Genomic DNA, 17,843 nt, shown 5'->3' with positions numbered 1-17,843 from the left:
TCCTGGGCTACTTCCCCATGGCCTCCTCCCAACACCTTCTTTATTCTCACCACAGAACCTTCCTCCTGATGTCTGATAATGCTTGTACTTCTCGGTCTTCCAGTAGTACACCTTCTCACTCTCAGCTCCTCGCACGCACACCACAAACTGAAGTGAGCTCCTTTTTAAACCCAGGTGCCCTGATTAGCCTGCCTGTCTTAACTTATTCTGGCAGCTTCTTGATTGGCTGCAGGTGTTCTAATCAGCCTGTCTGTATTAATTGTTCCCAGAAAATTCCTGATTGTTCTGGAACCTTCCCTGTTACCTTACCCAGGGAAAAGGAACCTACTTAACCTGGGGCTAATATATCTGCCTTCTATCACTCTCCTGTAGCCATCTGGCCCAACCCTGTCACAATAGTGATACTATTTTTGTATTAAGCTTTGCATTAAATAGGCTCTTTTCCCTAACATGCTATTTTACAGATCAGGTTCTTATTGGATACATTACCAGTTATTTATCCTTTTGGATTATTACCACCAATTATTTATTCTATCTGATTCTTTATTCTTTTTAATTATCATCACACAGAGTTGTGACACAGCTTCCTCTATCAGCTAGGAAACAACCTTAGGAAATAAAGCGACCACTGAGACGGTAGAGATAATACAGACTAAGTTATGGAAATAGAACTACTCTAGGCCAGATGGTATTGAAGGACAGTATGTTTTAGGGACAGGAACAGAGATGCTGCGCAGTGAGTAAGTGCCTTAGAAACCCAGAGACATCTGATTTATTTGTGAACCACAAATTTTTAGCTTCAGAATCTGATTGCTTAACTGTGCTGCCGAGGCCCCAGAGCCAGGGATTCCCCAGGGACACAACACATTGAGAAATTGGGGCACAAACATATTTCATAACATGGACACTTCTGAATGCACATGGTTTTTATGTAATTGAGAACATCTGTGAATTGCTTTCAGCCTAGTTTTAGTTACATAAGACAACTGCTGCACAATCACTCAGGAGGTTTTGTATTTAACCCACCACCATGATACTCTAGAAAAAAGCAGAGCAGCTCATTGTAGAATCAGTCCTCGTCAATCATTAGACTTCTTTGTGTTTCTCTCTTGACAGACAGGATCTCATTTTTTGTTGTCTGTTTGTTTGTGTTTGGGCACTTTTTTAATCTAGCAGAAAAAAGGCATAATGAGATCCAGTGATTAGAAGCTGAAGCTAGACAAATTCAGACTAGCCAGAAGGTGCAATTTTTAACACTGCAGGTGACTAACCACTGGAATAAGTTACCCAGGTTTGTAGTGGATTCTCCATCACTTGCAGACTTTAAGACAAGACTGGATATCTTTCTTCAATGTACATTATAGTGCAAAGAGAAGCTATGGGTTGGATGCCAACGTTACTAAGTAAGGTTCTCCAGCCTGTGTTCTGTAGGTGGTCAGATAACGGTCATAGTAGTCCCTTCTGGCCTTAATAACAATCTCTTCTGTAGTTCACATAGGCCCTGATCTTGCATTGTGATCTATGCAGGCCATTATGGGTCTCTATTTGGACAGATTGGTGTTTCTGTTCAGAGCCACAAAGCGTTCTCAATCTGGAATCGGGGTCAAAGGGTAGAAACCACATCCAGCACAAGGCTCACACCCCACTTAGATCATATTTTGAGGACTTGGATGGGAATTTAAATGGTGCTGACCCTCTGCGCAGGGGATGGCAGGTTAAGCATTTCAAAAGGACCGAAGTAACTTGGGAGCCTAAATCTCCATTTAAAAGTCAATGAAACTTTGACTTGGGCACTTAGGATCCACTTTTGAAAAATAAGTCTTAACGTCCCAATTGATTTAGGAGCCTGAATTGTCAGTTTACCTCAGTCACTGTGACACCAGGTATGTTTATAAAATGACATCCAACCTTAGGAGCCTGATTCTGCTGAGCGCCGAGTGCCACAGCACCTTGTCAGAAGAAGCCCTAAATTTTTTAGCTCCGATTCAGAACTTTCAATAAACATTTAATAAGCAATTATCTCTGCATGATGTCACAAAGCATAATATTCCTCATGAGGATGAGAAAAAACACAAAGATCATTCCTACGTCTCTTTCCCATGAGACGAGTAAGTGAATTCCTGGTAACCTGGTCTCACCTCTGAGTTATACAGGAGGAGTTTATATAATTTTTAGTGCTGTCAAGCAATTAAAAATATTAATTGTGATTAATTGCACTGTTAAACAATAGTAGAATACCATTTATTTAAATATTTTTGGGTATTTTCTACATTTTCAAATATGTTGATTTCAATTACAACACAGAATACAAAGTGTACAATGCTCACTTTATATTTATTTTTGATTAGAAGTATTTGCACTGTAAAAACCAAAAGAAATAGTATTTTTCAATTCACCTAATACAAGTACTGTAGCGCAATCTCTTTATCATGAAAGTTGAATTTACCAGTGTAGAATTATGTACCAAAAAACCTGCATTCAAAAATAAAACAAAGTCAAATTTGAGAGCCTGCAAGTCCACTCAGTCCTACTTCTCGTTCAGCCAACTGGTCAAACAAACAAATTTGTTTACATGTGCAGGAGATAATGCTGCACGCTTCTTGTTTATAATGTCACCTGAAAGTGAGAACAGGCATTCTCATGGCACTGTTGTAGCCGTGTTGCAAGACATTTACGTGCCAGGTGCGTGAAAGATTCATATGTCCCTTCATGCTTCAACCACCATTCCAGGGGACATGCATCCAGGCTAATGAAGGGTTCTGCTTGATAAGAATCCAAAGCAGTGCGGATCGACGCATATTCATTTTCATTATCTGAGTCAGATGCCACCAGCAGAAGGTTGATTTTCTTTTTTGATGGTTCGGGTTCTGTAGTTTCCGCATCAGAGTGTTGCTCTTTTAAGATATCTGAAACTGTGCTCCACACCTCATCCCTTTCAGATTTTGGAAGGGACTTCAGATTCTTAAACCTTGCTGTAGCTATCTTTAGAAATCTCACATTGATACCTTCTTTGCATTTTGTCAAATCTGCAGTGAAAATGTTCTTAAAATGAACATGTGCTGGGTCATCATCCAAGACTGCTGTAACATGAAATATATGGTAGAATGTGGGTAAAACAGAGCAGGAGACATATAATTCTCCCCCAAGGAGTTTAGTCACAAATTTAATTAACACATTTTTTTAATGAGCGTCATCAGCATGGAAGCATGTCCTCTGGAATGGTGGCCGAAGCATGAAGGGGCATACAAATGTTTAGCATATCTGGCATGTAAATACCTTGCAATGCCTGTTCTCACTTTCTGGTGACATTGTAAATAAGAAGTGGGTAGCATTATCTCCTGTAAATGTAATCAAACTTGTTTGTCTTAGCAATTGGCTAAACAAGAAGTAGCATTGAGTTGTAGGCTCTGAAGTTTTACATTGTTTTGTTTTTGAGTGCAGTTATGTAAAAAAAAAATCTATATTTGTAAATTGCACTTTCACAACAAAGGGATTGCAGTACAGTATTTGTATGAGGTGAATTGAAAAATACTATTTCTTTTGTTTATCATTTTTACAGTGCAAATATTTGTAATAAAAAATAATATATACTGATTTCAATTACAACACAGAATTTAATATATATGAAACTGTAGAAAAACATAGAATCATAGAATATTAGGGTTGGAAGAGACCTCAGGAGGTCATCTAGTCCAATCCCCTGCTCAAAGCAGGACCAACACCAACTAAATCATCCCAGCCAGGGCTTTGTCAAGCCAGGACTTAAAAACCTCTAAGGATGGAGACCCAAAATATTTAATAAATTTTAAATTGGTATCCTATTTTTTAACAGTGTGATTAGAACTGTGATTAATCATGATTAATTTTTTTAATCACGATTAATTTTTCTGAGTTAATGGCGTGGGTTAAAGGTGATTAATTGACAGCCTTAATAATTTTGTTTGTAAATAAAGAAAAAAGATAATTCTTCACCCCAAAGATGCTGAAAGACCCTATCACAAAATACCACAATCCACCACTGCGTGGTGACAAGACCCAACAAAGCTTTAAACCCTCTTCTTAAGGTGCACCCAGAATTAGACTTAATTCTAATAGTCTGCTGGCTCAGTTTAACAGGGGCTCTGTTCTCGCCGTCAGACACACACCCAAAACACTTCTCCTGCAGAACACAGTTCATTGCAGCAAGTTCCAAAGAATAAGCTTGTGAGGAAACAACAGGGAACTCTGCAGATCAACCATCAATTTCCCTAGAAACTGTTGTGCTAGACAGACAATGATAGCGTATCCTCACAATACACTTCCCACAGACAGTGCTGTGCAGTAACAGAGTAATTACCACACAAGTGTTCCTTTAATTGGGTAATATGGAAAAGCCACTTGGGTGGTATAAAGTTCCCTCCCCTTTTCAGGCTGAAGGTGTCCCAAGGGTCCCTTCACTTTATCCACTCTTCTCTCCTTCATGTCCCTGCATTGTGATTGCTGCTCGCTCCTCTGGGGGATGGAACCGCTCCCTCTGGATGCCTACTCCCAATACAGCACAGAGGTGTCGGTACAGACTCTACCCTTCCTGCTGAGCACACTGATCCCAGCAACTGCTAACCAAAGTTCACATCTGAATCTCAAGGGCCACCTAACACCGTATGCTGCTGGGTATCTGGGCAGCCCTCGTTTTGTTGCAATTTTTTTCAAGGCCTTTGCATCTTTGATTGTGATCTGACGATTGGTGGGAATTTGTTTCCTGGCTCCCCATGCGCAGACTGTGATCAGCTCACATGCTGTCTAGCTAGCAGTAATTAATACTCTTCGTTAAATTGACAATATTAACTATGTGGTACAATCAGAGCAGTGTGGGATATTCTGAGACTCCACAGATGGAGAGTCTGGAGGAAGCCTGGGGTCCTGGATCTTCTGAAAGTGACAGCACCGCTAACAACAACCTCTTCCAGCCTCAAAGGAAAGCCACCAGAATGTAAGAGACTCTCAGTCTGAACACAGCTGTGCAAAGGAGAACGTTGTATATTTAATAATCAGGAAGGACCCATATGGGTTTCCTTCGCAAAGTGCCTACCCTGCATTTAAACACAAAAAGAAGATTCCAAGAAACCACACATCAAAGCAGCAGACGAGCCATCTTCCAACAGCCAACTCCTAGGTTACTCTCTCTGCGTCAGCCTCTAGGTTTAGAGAGGTGCACGCTAATTTAACAACGTTGAGCATTCCCAGGCACCTCCAGCAGACATAAGAACTCCAGCTCAGCCTGTGTTTATACACTGCAGGTTAATTAAACCTTTACTCACCTGAGTAAAACATAGTACTATGGAAAGCACATGTCTGATGGCACCCACACCACATCATGTCTTATTTCTTGACATGTTGAGCCTTCACTTTACCATACCTGTAACCAGCGGCTCTGTTCTAGCTAGAGGATTGATCCCATATTTTAAATGATTTACTTCACAGGTTAGAAACAATATGCGTTAGTGTCATTCCCACAACGGGTCATTAATTTCCATACATTATGGCAGAAACTGTTCTCTCTCCTCACTTGGGTTGGTTACCTTTATGCTCAATTAGAAGCAGCCCAGAGCAATTACGAGTGAGTGAGAATAGATCATGGAAAGAATACACAAGAATGGAAGAGACACTGAGAGGAGAGAAGATGAAACAAACTTATAACACCAATAACCTTACTGGTACCTCACACTCCCACATGTGTCTGTTGTATCTACTTGCTGTCTCTCATCATGTACTTGCATTGTAAAGTCTGTAGGGCAGGAACAGTGTCTTTTTCACTATTCATATGGGTACAGTGTCTAGCACAGAGGGGGCCCTGATCCCTGACTGACAACTCTAGGTATGACCACAATACAAAGAACAATAGTTGTCTCAAGTGAAACATGGAAGCTGCTGGTATTTCTTTGTTCTCCTTTCTCAAAGAAAAGACCACCTAGTTTTGGGAAACCAATACAAAAGTGACCTGGGCTCATAGGACTGAAGGTTCTTAACTAAAGTTTTCATGTCTCCAGACCACAATTATCTGGGGAAGAAAAATGATGCCCAAGACTCAATAGTGATGGCAGAATATTTTCTAAACCTTCACTGCATTACAGTTTGCATTGACAAATATTACACATAGATTTGCTTTCCTTTACCATAGTGGGGTTTGGTTGTGTTTTAGAATCATAGAATATCAGGGTTGGAAGGGACCACAGGTGGTCATCTAGTCCAACCCCCTGCTCAAAGCAGGACCATCCCCAACTAAATCATCCCAGCCAGGGCTTTGTCAAGCCTGACCTTAGAAACTTCTAAGGAAGGAGATTCCACCAGCTCCCTAGGTAACGCATTCCAGTGCTTCACCACCCTCCTAGTGAAAAAGTTTTTCCTAATATCTAGCCTAGACCTCCCCCACTGCAACTTGAGACCATTACTCCTTGTTCTGTCATCTGCTACCACTGAGAACAGTCTAGAGCCATCCTCTTTGGAACCCCCTTTCAGGTAGTTGAAAGCAGTTATCAAATCCCCCCTCAAAAATAAATGAATGAGTGCTATTGGTACTTACCCTTGGGCCGACGTCCCCTTGTTCACCCTACATGTCACACAAAGCAGCAAGGTACAGCAATTAGAGCTCAAATCTCAGACATGCAAGACAGAGTGGGAGGCAGTAGACTGTGGAATCGTACCCCCGGGGAAATAGAAAGAGCCCCATAGCTTAATTCATTCAAAACCAGGTCGGATAAGGCCTTCAGACAATGTGACAGGGAACAATTCTGCATTGGCAGGAGATGAGCAGAAACTCCAGGTATTTTCCATTTCTAAGGCTCCCACAGCCACTGCCTGTAACCTACATGGAACAATGATGCCTGGGCTAAGATAGTTTATTGTAACAACTTTTCTAAGTCTCAGTGGGAGAGATAGAGCATAACATAGAAATAGGAGAGCACAGCCACTAAGCTATCTGTGCTGCTGGAGAAAAGGATGGCACGTGGATGTCTCAAGTTATGTGCGGATCACCAGGAACCTTATCGCTTGGAAGAGTTAGCATCTGCTAATTCTTTCCCCCGCTGAAGAGAATGTGACACTATTTCTACCCTGTCATTTCAGAGCATTTCCTGCTGTAACTTTTTCCCTTCCATGGGAAGGTAAAGGGAGAATTTAGCCTTATGGCTCCATGCTCCACTATGAAACAATTAGAAGACAGGACTCTACCATATAAGGGTATTCTTAACTAAAAAAATCCCAGTGCCCAGGAAACAATAAGTATTTGCTAATGCAGTGTAGAGGGTTTTTAAAGATGCATTTTGATGAGTTTAGTCTTTACCTTTTCCCCTTTTGGTCCTGGAGGTCCCTGTAAATATAAGTGAGAGCAGAATAAAAAAGCTGCATATATAATAAGCACACACATCTTTGTTCCATGTCTTGACTAGAAAGAAGATTCCTTTGTTTCACAATTTGATTCCCATTCAACTCTATTTCTCTTTCTTTTTTATTAAGCTACACGTTCTTTTACATAAAAGTTGTATGTCTAATGAAGCATCAATAAGATCACCCATTCTGTTTCCCTCTCATCAGCAGGAAACCCCCAGACTAAAAGAACAGAAAAAGCATTTTTAATCTGCATTTCAAACACGCATGATATTGATATCTACTATAAACAAGACATTGCTTGAGCTATTAAATCATTTCTATAAACACATGCTCAGTACGTCATTACAGGTGTGTTATTCCCAATTATACAACTGTTCGAAACATATAAGGAGGGCAGGCTGCTTTCTTTGGCCTATTTGCTGTTCCCTCAAAATAGCTCTGTCTGAGATAGACAGGAAGAGGGGGTTAGAGCCCCAAAGAGCCATGAAAAATGCTCTGATGTGTGTTTCACTCAAGGTTTAAGGCAAAAGAAGAATTTCATTTCCATTCAGCACAGTGAATGGCGTGAGCATTAGCTAAAGCAAGATCTCATGTGCCATAGGGTAGAGAGGAGACAGCAGGTCAAAAGGGAGGCGCAATGGCAGAAGCATTCGCCCACTTGCATTGCAGCCCATTCGCTGCAAGTCTGGCCTCAGCAATAGTGTTGGCCCCTTACTTTCAAGGGCATTCCATGGACAAGCTCAGGAGCGGCCTGGTCTGAGTACAGCCATTTGATGTGCTAGGTTTGCTTTTTCTTTCAGTTTGGTTTTTGCCTCCCCAGAGGAGTCTCTTCCAGCCTTGGGGCTTGCATTGAACTTCCGACCATCAGCATCAACACACGCACAGAGAGGAGAATGGGCCCTGTAGTACATGTTGTATGTGTTTTTGGTTTCTGTTTCTTCTTTTAATTTATGGGTCTTCTTTTGCCTTAGGGTTTTGCTAATTTAAGGCCAGATCCCATTGGACAGTAGAATGCTCAGCATGTTGCACAACCCGGGCCCCCAGTTTCTTGGGTTTAGATTTTTTTTTTTTTTTTTTTAAACACCGCATTTGCCTTTTCTCTATTCCCATGTGTTCTCTGTAGGGATGGGCAAAAGCCAGAGGGGGTTGGCTTTGCAAAACTAATTCAAGCTATTCACATCCAGTAACCATTCTCACCCTTCTCACTGCCACCAAAGTGTGAGGTGGGTTTGGAGTATGTAAAATGGTTCCAGTCTAAGTCTATTGCTATGTTTTTTTGCGGATTTTTATTTTTTACATTTTAAACATTTATTGAAATTAAAAGCATTAGTGATAGAGAAATTAACATGATTTGGAAAAAGAAAAATCAGATTCACTTGTTCTCCTTTTAGTCCAAGCAAACCCTGTAATTTTAATTTAATTTTTTAAAGAAAAAAATAACCATCAAATGTTTCTCGTGGGGGAACAAACTGAGAACAACAAGTATGGGACATGAGCTCCAATTCTGCAGGAGAGTCCATGCTGATGGATGCAAAGAGCCACATTGCAGGGGATGTAGGGATCTGCCTCTGGAGCCTGTTGCAAGATTGGGGTTATAGCCTATATTTGCTCTATACATGGACATCCTGCTTACAGACATGCATAGATTTTAAGGCCAGAAGCAGCCATTACGATGATCTAGCCTGACATCCGGCCTCTCTATATGCCAGTGGATGTTTACTATGTGGACCAAAGGAATTATTGGGCTGTACAAAAAGTAGATCACACTATAATACACGTGGATTTCACACCCCTCTCCTCACTCAGAGTCCTATCCTGCAAACATTCAATTCCATGTGTATGCTGACAACAGAGGAGCCCAGGGAAATCTATTCAAAGTTCTTGGCTGAAATTTCCAAGGAGCCAAAGGAAGTTAGGCATTTAGGGCCAGATTTGTAAAGGTATTAAGGTGCCTAAATAGGTGCCGACTGGGATTTTCAAAAGCACCTAAATCCAATGGAAATCAATGGAAGTTAGGTGCCCAGATGCTTTTGACAATCCCACTAAGCACCTACCTGCAGCTTTTGGCACCTAACTACCTTTAAAATCTGGCCCTTAGGTCTCTTCAGCCCCTTTGAAAATCCTATCCTTTGTGTCCTGAAAACAGGGCTGGAAAACACACAAGACCTGCCTCTTTCATGAAACTTCTACTCTTTTTTTTCTTTCCAGGTAGGCCAAAAAATACTGAGAACAGCACAGAAAATGAATTTTGTGTGTCTATATATAAAAACATATACCAACTTTTTCAAACCTCAAAAAAAGTTCAATTCCGGATTGGTTTGAATTGTGGGCAAAGAGACTCTCGTACTGGTCTAATTGGTTGGTCCACCCCCAATTGTTTTCTACTAGTAGTCTTTTTTTTTAAAATGTAGCAACAGAAATAGAGCATATTTGCAGCTATAATGAAACATTCACAAAGTGGCTAACAAAATATCTAGAACGACTTTGCATGAATGAAATTAGCCTCTACTAGCTTTCTCAATACAGTCACTTACTGATTTGTAGCTTAAAAAGATTTCAAATGCAGCCCTCTAGTGATCGTGGAAGGAAATGCAGTTTGAAAACAAAATACACACAAGTGACAGTTCTTAAATATCCTTTCTGAAAAAAATCTTAACTGACCAACGTTCAATTAGCATGTTATCAAAAGGCTCTGATTTTGTAAAGACAATAAGGAGACATGTACCTGGATTTCCAATAGGCTTCCAAGCAAAAGAAAGAAGTCAAGAAAACATCGCGTAAAAATGGATTCCAGACTGTGCCCCATCCCAATAATTCACAACATGCTACTTCAATAATCTTGCACCCTGAGACCAGCTCCAAACCACTCTGGAGAAATGTACACCCCTATTCAGCAGTGTGTGCATTCAGAGAGACTGGTCACTTTTGCAATTTAAATAATTTATTGGCACTTTTTACTCCCATTAGCACCCAGCTAAGAGCGTACACTTGATTTTGTTCCCTCTGATGCATCAGTGGAGTTGTTTTTTAAGTTCCTTACAATCTGTGCAAATGCATGGAAAACAATGGGGTTCATCAGATGTTACTGAGGGCATAATTTGTTTTACTAGAGGAAAGAATCCAACTTTGCTTCCCAACCAATCCCTAGTTGAGTTTATAGGGCTGGCACTTAGAAAGGTACATCTTTTTATTTGTAAACTCAGCACACTGTATATAAAAATTACAGAGAGTCAAAAACCACAGAACTCCAGAATGACAGCGTTACGTTACAGTCACCTTTCAGAGTAAAAGCTCACAGAGGCCCCGATTCTGTACAGACTTACAAAAGTGCTGAATTTTATACACTGTGATTGGTCCCACTGAAGTCACTGGGATTTCACCCAAGTGCTGCAATTTGCCCAGATGCAGGATCAGGGCCTAAACTGGTAAATCCTGAAGTCAGTCTGTGTTACAAAGCACAGAGTGACCTTGCTGTACTGCACCTTGTAATAATCATACCGCAGAGCGCCATTATTACAATATTTGGCTCTGTATGTGTGTGTCTCATGGAGTAACTAGAAATAAACAAATAGTACATTTGACACTTAACGCACTACTTACTGGCATGCCATCCAAACCAAGGGGCCCCTGAAAAGGGAAGCAAAGATACCAGATTACAAAAGGAGATTAATTTGTGAATGCAGCTATTTCAATCATGCTCTAAAAGAGACTCTAGATTAGATCTAGTACATTGTTAAGGATATTAATAGATCTTATCACTTTTTCAAGATTCAATAATATTTCTCAAGAGAACAATAAAATAAGGGAGGTCAAGTAATATATAACAGAGAGTATGAAAGGGTGTGAAAAGAAACAAAGGCATGGTGGGAAGAATAAGATGATTCCCTTCAGGCATGGTGCTTAGATCTGTCAGGGATTTTTAAAGCACCTAGCAGAGCAGCACAGAATCCAGGATGGATCCCACATGTGATTCAACTTCAGAACTGGGCCTTTATTTTTCAAAACAATAGGGACAAGAATTTATCATTTACCCAGATTCTATGGGCCACCTATTGCCCTGCATCATTTCCACTGACAGCAACAGGAGTTCCGCTGTACACAGAGACAACATATAGCATGGTACTTTAGGCCCCGATACTGCACACACATACACAGATGCTCAGCTTTGCTCACCAGAGTAGTCGCATAAAGTCAGATGCATTAATAAGTGTTTGCAGGATTGGGGCCTTAGCAATCTTAACTATACTTTAAATCTACCCTTCTAGGATTCCCAAAGGAAATGCACAGTAAGTAACCCGAGTAAAGGTTGATTTATTATTTACAATCACTTCATCCCTTACATGGCTTTTAAATGTCATTAAACATATTAGATCAAATTGTGTCTGTCCCTTGACTGAGTATACATGAGAAGGGGAATCCTGAGCACCAGGATACTGCTGCGGTCTAGGAGAACCTGTGCAAAGACACTGACTTTAGTCCTACTACTCCTCAATCAGAGCAGTTGAATAGTTGCAGTAAATCTCTGGAAAGACAGTGCTGTTACCAGCTGGTCTCCTTGCCACCCAGATAACTTCGTATCTTAGTCACCTACTAGAGGATAGGCCCAACAAAGAGAATAACAGAAAGCCACTAGCCGTCACCTTCAGCCCCCAATTAAAACCCCTCCAGCGCATCATCAAAGATCTACAACCTATCCTGAAAGATGATCCCTCACTCTCGCAGATCTTGGGAGACAGACCAGTCCTCGCTTACAGACAGCCCCCAACCTGAAGCAAATACTCACCAGCAACCACACAACAAAAACACTAACCCAGGAACCTATCCTTGCAACAAAGCCCGATGCCAACTCTGTCCACATATATTGCATCCAATGAAGTGAGCTGTAGCTCACGAAAGCTTATGCTCAAATAAATTTGTTAGTCTCTAAGGTGCCACAAGTACTCCTTTTCTTTTTGCGGATACAGACTAACTAGGCTGCTACTCTGAAACATATCTATTCAAGTGACAGCATCATAGGACCTAATCACATTAGCCACATCATCAGGGGCTCGTTCACCTGCACATCTACCAATGTGATATATGCCATTATGTACCAGCAATGCCCCTCTGCCATGTACATTGGCCAAACCGGACAGTCTCTACGCAAAAGAATAAATGGACACAAATCTGACATTAGGAATCATAAAATTCAAAAACCAGTAGGAGAACACTTCAATCTCTCTAATCACTTAAAGGTGGCAATTTTGCAACAGAAAAGCTCCAAAAACAGACTCCAAGGAGAAGCTGCTGAACTTGAACTAATATGCAAACTAGATACCATTAACTTGGGTTTGAACAGAGACTGGAAATGGCTCAGTCATTACACTAATTGAATCTATTTCCCCATGTTAAGTATCCTCACAGCTTCGTGTCAACTGACTGAAATGGGCCATCTTGATTATCACTTCCAAAGCTTTTTTTCTCCTGCTGATAATCACTCCTCTTAATTAATTAGCCTCTTACAGTTGGTATGGGTACTTCCACCTTTTCATGTTCTCTATTTGTATAAATATCTTCTTACTATCAGGTTTCAGAGTAGCAGCCGTGTTAGTCTGTATTCGCAAAAAGAAAAGGAGTACTTGTGGCACCTTAGAGACTAACCAATTTATTTGAGCTGCTCGGGGGTCGCATAACTAGTTCCATTCTATGCATCTGATGAAGTGAGCTGTAGCCCACGAAAGCTTATGCTCAAATAAATTGGTTAGTCTCTAAGGTGCCACAAGTACTGCTGTTCTTTTTGCTGATACAAACTAACACGGCTGCTACTCTGAAACCGTTCATATCTTCTGTAATTTGATTTACAGCAATCTCCTAAACAGATAAGGGACTGAGGTCCCGATTCACTTTGGCACCTGCTTAAGTCTCACAGACTTCAAAGGGGGTTAAATATAGGCCTACCTTTAAGCACATGCTTTAAGCACTTTGTTAGATAAGGATGGACTTAAGCATGTGTGACATACTTTGCTGAATCGGGGCCTTAATAGGTTAGTTTTAAACAACTGTGCTTTGGAGCACAGCGATTCTCCAGTGGCAAAGTCTAATCCAGCTCAGCAGTGTGGCTTGGAATTCTACAGTAATTTCAAATGCATTTATGGTTCAACTTCTGTTGGTACAATAAAAGATTAATATCACGCACCTGGTCTCTCTCATATCCCGGGACCAACACGGCTACAACAACACTGCAAACAACTTTATGGTTCAGCCTTTCCCTAGGCTGGTGAGCAGCTGTCACTATGTCATGTGAGAAACCCAACTACAAGACTCCACACAAGAACCATGCGATCCACATACTCATACAGAAGCAAAGGAATTGCTCATTTGTGTCCCCAAACATGCAATTTTGATTGCTATAACTGAATATGATGTTGCTTTCATCACTTCATGGTAATATAAGGGCCATGGTCACTAAGTTATAGCTTGGAATCAGTACTCTTTTATATTTCCACATCACAGCTACAACTGTATGACATATGTCTGCCCCCTCTCTCTCTCTCTCTAAGCAACACCGGGCTGAATTCTGCTCTCACATGACAGGGATGTAAATTTGGAGTAACCCTTTTGAAGCAGAGTTTGGATCACTCCTGTACAACAATATATTGTCAAGAGTCTCCAGATTTCATAAAGCAAAAAATAGGATAAAACAATTCAGTTCAGCTCAAAGTCTTGTGATGCTGTAGTTAATTTAAAAAAAAAAAAAAAAGGACAAAAAATTGTGTAAGAGAATCCCAAGCAATACATTAAAAAAACCTCTCTCTGCCTACACACTTGTTAGTTTCGGAAGTAATCTTCAAAAAGTGTGATTCTGTTTTCCTTTATGCGCACACATTCTAAGGATTTTGTATGGTGTTTTAATCTTCTTAGAACAATGTTACCCAGTGAACTTTTTTCAGTTTTTTAACCAAAAAAAAGGCAAACAGACATCAGAGAAGAATTCACATGGCATGCAGAACTGGTTACATTTTGGTAGAGCCTGATATAAAGTAGCTCTGGAACCTGGAGCAAATTCTAGTTTTCAGAAGCAAGTTATAAAAAAATAATCATCCAAGAATTTAAAGATGCAAACCATTTCATTTCAAATCCCAATCCAGTTGCTTTTAATTGCTATTTTGTACCAAACACACAAAACAGTATCCAAAAGGGATAGGAAGGGAGGTTCTCTTAAGGGAAAATATTCTGTTTGTGGGAAGGTGTTTAATGTGTGTTTGGTACAAAAGGCACACTAGACCAGATTTCCAAAGGGTCCTCACCCCAGCTATGACATCTGAGTGCTGCCAAACTGAAATTTGCATATGCATCTACTCCAAGCCTTGAATTTTCAAAAGCATCCTTTTACTGAGATCACTGGTTTACGCAATTTGAATTTTGGGCTACATAATTTGAATTTGAGATGGAGTAGTCTTTCATTTAACTCATTTCTAATCTAAAAAGTAAAAACTATAGTTTCCTCTGTAAAATTCATCCCTATGCAGAAAATGACATGGAGCCAAAGCACCATTTAAATTCAACTTAAGCCCTGTTTTAAGGGCTTATATTAGCACTTTGTACAGGGGTGAATTTCACACCTCATCCACATAGTCTCCTCCACGTTTTATTTTAAGACACACTTCAGCTATCCTGGTCCACTCTAGCCATTGTTAAAAACTTAATAAAAATAGCTTTACTGTGTCTGGAATAAATGTAAAGCCCTGAGGCAAATTTCCATTTCTGATTGGTTCCAGAGAAATCCGATCCACCAACACTCTTCATGAGGGCCTCCAGTGACAAGCAGGACATCATCAAAACACATTCCCATTGGCTGAACATGCTGTGAGGACAGGAAGCTTTCCCCTGGTAATTGAACCCCATTCTGTGACTCGTACAGTACTGAACATTGCCTGTCTTGGGGCTCAGACCAGTGTAACTTTGTGGGAAATAATCCACTTTTGGAGGGAAAGGAGAAACTATTTCTCAGTCAGTTTGATTTAAAAAACCCAACGTCTGTTTGGAGCCACTCAGAGGTTTCGAACATTAGAAGTGGTGTGGAAGGAGGGACTGCAGATGCAGACTCCAGGTGATGGGGTGATAGGTGCATGATAAGTGAATATATTCTCCTTGATTCTACAATCTAAATGGTACATATGCACACATAAAAACTTCTTTCCAGACTAAAAATAAAACCCGGGGCCTACCTGTTCTGCCATGGAGTGTATGCAATGGTTTGTTTATAGTTTAATTTAAAACGTAGAAAGTAGTAAAATAAGATGTGGGGTTTGGGCTGGGCCATCACCATTTTCTCCATGTCAGCACTTGACATGCAGTGTTTCAACCTCAGAGTAAACCGGATTTATTCAGACACATTTTGAAACAAAAACAAATTGTGGCTGTTTTATAGTTCAAGCTGGGGCGGGGGAGAGTGGAATGCCGAAACGTCATTTCAGATTTATCTTTGAATTCTCAGTGGCTGAACTTCACGCCTGTGCAGAAAGCCAGCTCAAGGCCTGTGAAACATTTACACCTTTGGCCTGGTTTACTCCTAAGCTATGCTGCTCAAGTGTATGAAAAATCCACATACCCTGAGAGACATAGTTAAGCCAACCTAAGCCCTGGTGTAGAGACTGCTAGGGTGACAGAAGAATTCTTCCATCAACCTAGCTACTGCCTCTTTAGGAGGTGGATGTACTACACCAACAGAAAACTCCTTCTGTCACTGCAGCAAGTCTCTACACTACACCGCCGTAGCTGCAGCACCACAGATGTGCCGCTGTAGTGCTTGTAGTGTAGACATACCCTTCAAAATCAGGCTTACGTGGGACTTGAAAGGTGCCTGAGTCTTCGATCTCTGGACAGGGATAATGTTACCGCCGGTGGGTGGGTGGACATGGATGTGTGGTCGCCAGTATAGCTATCCTGGCAAATCTTTTCTAGTGGAGATCTGGCCAATGAGCGGGCCTGCCACATGTGGAGGAAGCAGTGGGAGGAGTCAGCTTAGCAAAATGAGGCTGCTGCAGGCTGCTGAATGGAGGATTAGTTTGTGATTGCTGTTGGCAGTCACAGCCTTCTCGTCTGCTCAGTGTTTGCATGTGACTGAAGCGTGCTGGGAATAAGAGATGAATGGCCTTTCTTTTCCCCTCCCCACTTTTGCTTTATTCAATACTAAAATACCATTGCCGGTACTGGGGAGGCGCTAACAGGGCTGTAGTTAATAGAACTTGCTCTCATCTCACTCTAGCTTATGTTTCATTGGTATGTGCAGCATAACTGATAATCGCTTCAGTTCTGTACTTGCACTATGGCGAGAATTTAATAAAACAAAGCACATAAGAAAAAGGGGAAGTTAAATTACTTTGCTCCTTTGAAATTTACAATGGGGGAGAAAAGGGGAAAGATCAGGAAATGAAGGGCCAAATTTTAATAACCTAGGCAGCAGCGCTAGGCCGCTGGCACTAACTGAATAAGCCTAGTAACAGCAGACACAATTGTTGTCATGTACCCTTTATAGTTTGACTAGCTCCAAGCCCGACACCAATACCAATTTACTTGGTACATCCTCCTCTAAAAGTTTATTGTGTCGTTTGGATTGACAGCCATTTAAAAAGCATGTTTCCTATTAGGTTTAACGTCACCATCCTGTAATAACTGTCAGTAATTTTAAATGGTAGCAGAAAGCATTCTCAGGCTTAAGAAGTGGGTTTTAGTTGCAAAATGAGTAAGATCTGGTCAGAAATGGGAAAAGGCCATGCCCACACTATGACTGAGACTTTGTTTAAATGTGATTATTGCTAGCACAGACTCCCCATCCGTTGCAGAGAGGCATTCCCCCCTCCGAGAATCCATATTATAAAATCATGCTGCTGATTGCTAGGGGGTTCAGCTGTAGCTTGATACTGGGCAAAAACATCCAAATCTTTATTGTTCAGGAAAACTTGTTAGGAACATGCTAACAGCAGCCATATTTAAGCTTTAAATATGGCTGCAGCTAGTTTGATTTTAACTTTAGTGCAGACCTTCTAACGAGAATGGATTGCTGCGAAGCACAGGACAGTATAGGAAGAATCCTAAGACTTCTGCTTTTTTGGGGAGGGGAGAATGAAAGAGGCTAATCTACTGTGCTTCCTGATTGTTACCAAACCGTTTTACTAGCCCTGGCAATTATATACACCATGGTTTGGTCCCATCTGCAGAGGTATAGTCAAACTCAGCTGTAAGCAGAGCTGGGGTGCTACCTTTTAGAATCCAATCTCCCAACAACAAATTAGAATCCTGACATTGGTACAAAAGCAACAGTGTCAGCTGGCAGCTCCAAAGCCTGCACATCCCCACACTCCACCCCTGAGTGCCAGTCCTCATCCTATACTGCCCTGTTCTCATAGGATGCTGTGGCAGGGGTTGGCAGACAGAGAGGTAGCACTTTCTCCCTGAATATAGTGAAGAACCTCAGCTGCTTACTTTAGGACTGCCCA

At 41.0% G+C, this 17,843-nt stretch overlaps 1 protein-coding gene across 2 annotated transcripts in view; it reads right to left on the bottom strand.

Moving 5' to 3' along the window:
- The window catches only part of COL23A1 (collagen type XXIII alpha 1 chain), a 351,738-nt gene that overhangs the window by 40,177 nt on the left and 293,718 nt on the right, over window positions 1-17,843 (bottom strand). For both annotated transcript variants that reach the window (XM_043552667.1, XM_043552666.1), the window contains exons 6-8: window positions 10,966-10,992; window positions 7,319-7,345; window positions 6,560-6,586 (exon numbers count right to left, since the gene is read on the bottom strand). In XM_043552667.1, coding sequence (XP_043408602.1) covers window positions 6,560-6,586; window positions 7,319-7,345; window positions 10,966-10,992 — 81 coding nt within the window. The remainder of the gene's footprint in view (window positions 1-6,559; window positions 6,587-7,318; window positions 7,346-10,965; window positions 10,993-17,843) is intronic.

This window comes from Chelonia mydas, chromosome 8 (genome assembly GCF_015237465.2).
Source record: "Chelonia mydas isolate rCheMyd1 chromosome 8, rCheMyd1.pri.v2, whole genome shotgun sequence".
NCBI classification, from domain to species: domain Eukaryota; kingdom Metazoa; phylum Chordata; order Testudines; family Cheloniidae; genus Chelonia; species Chelonia mydas.
The sequence above is the reverse complement of the archived record's forward strand: the minus strand, read 5'-3'. Positions and strand labels throughout refer to the sequence as shown.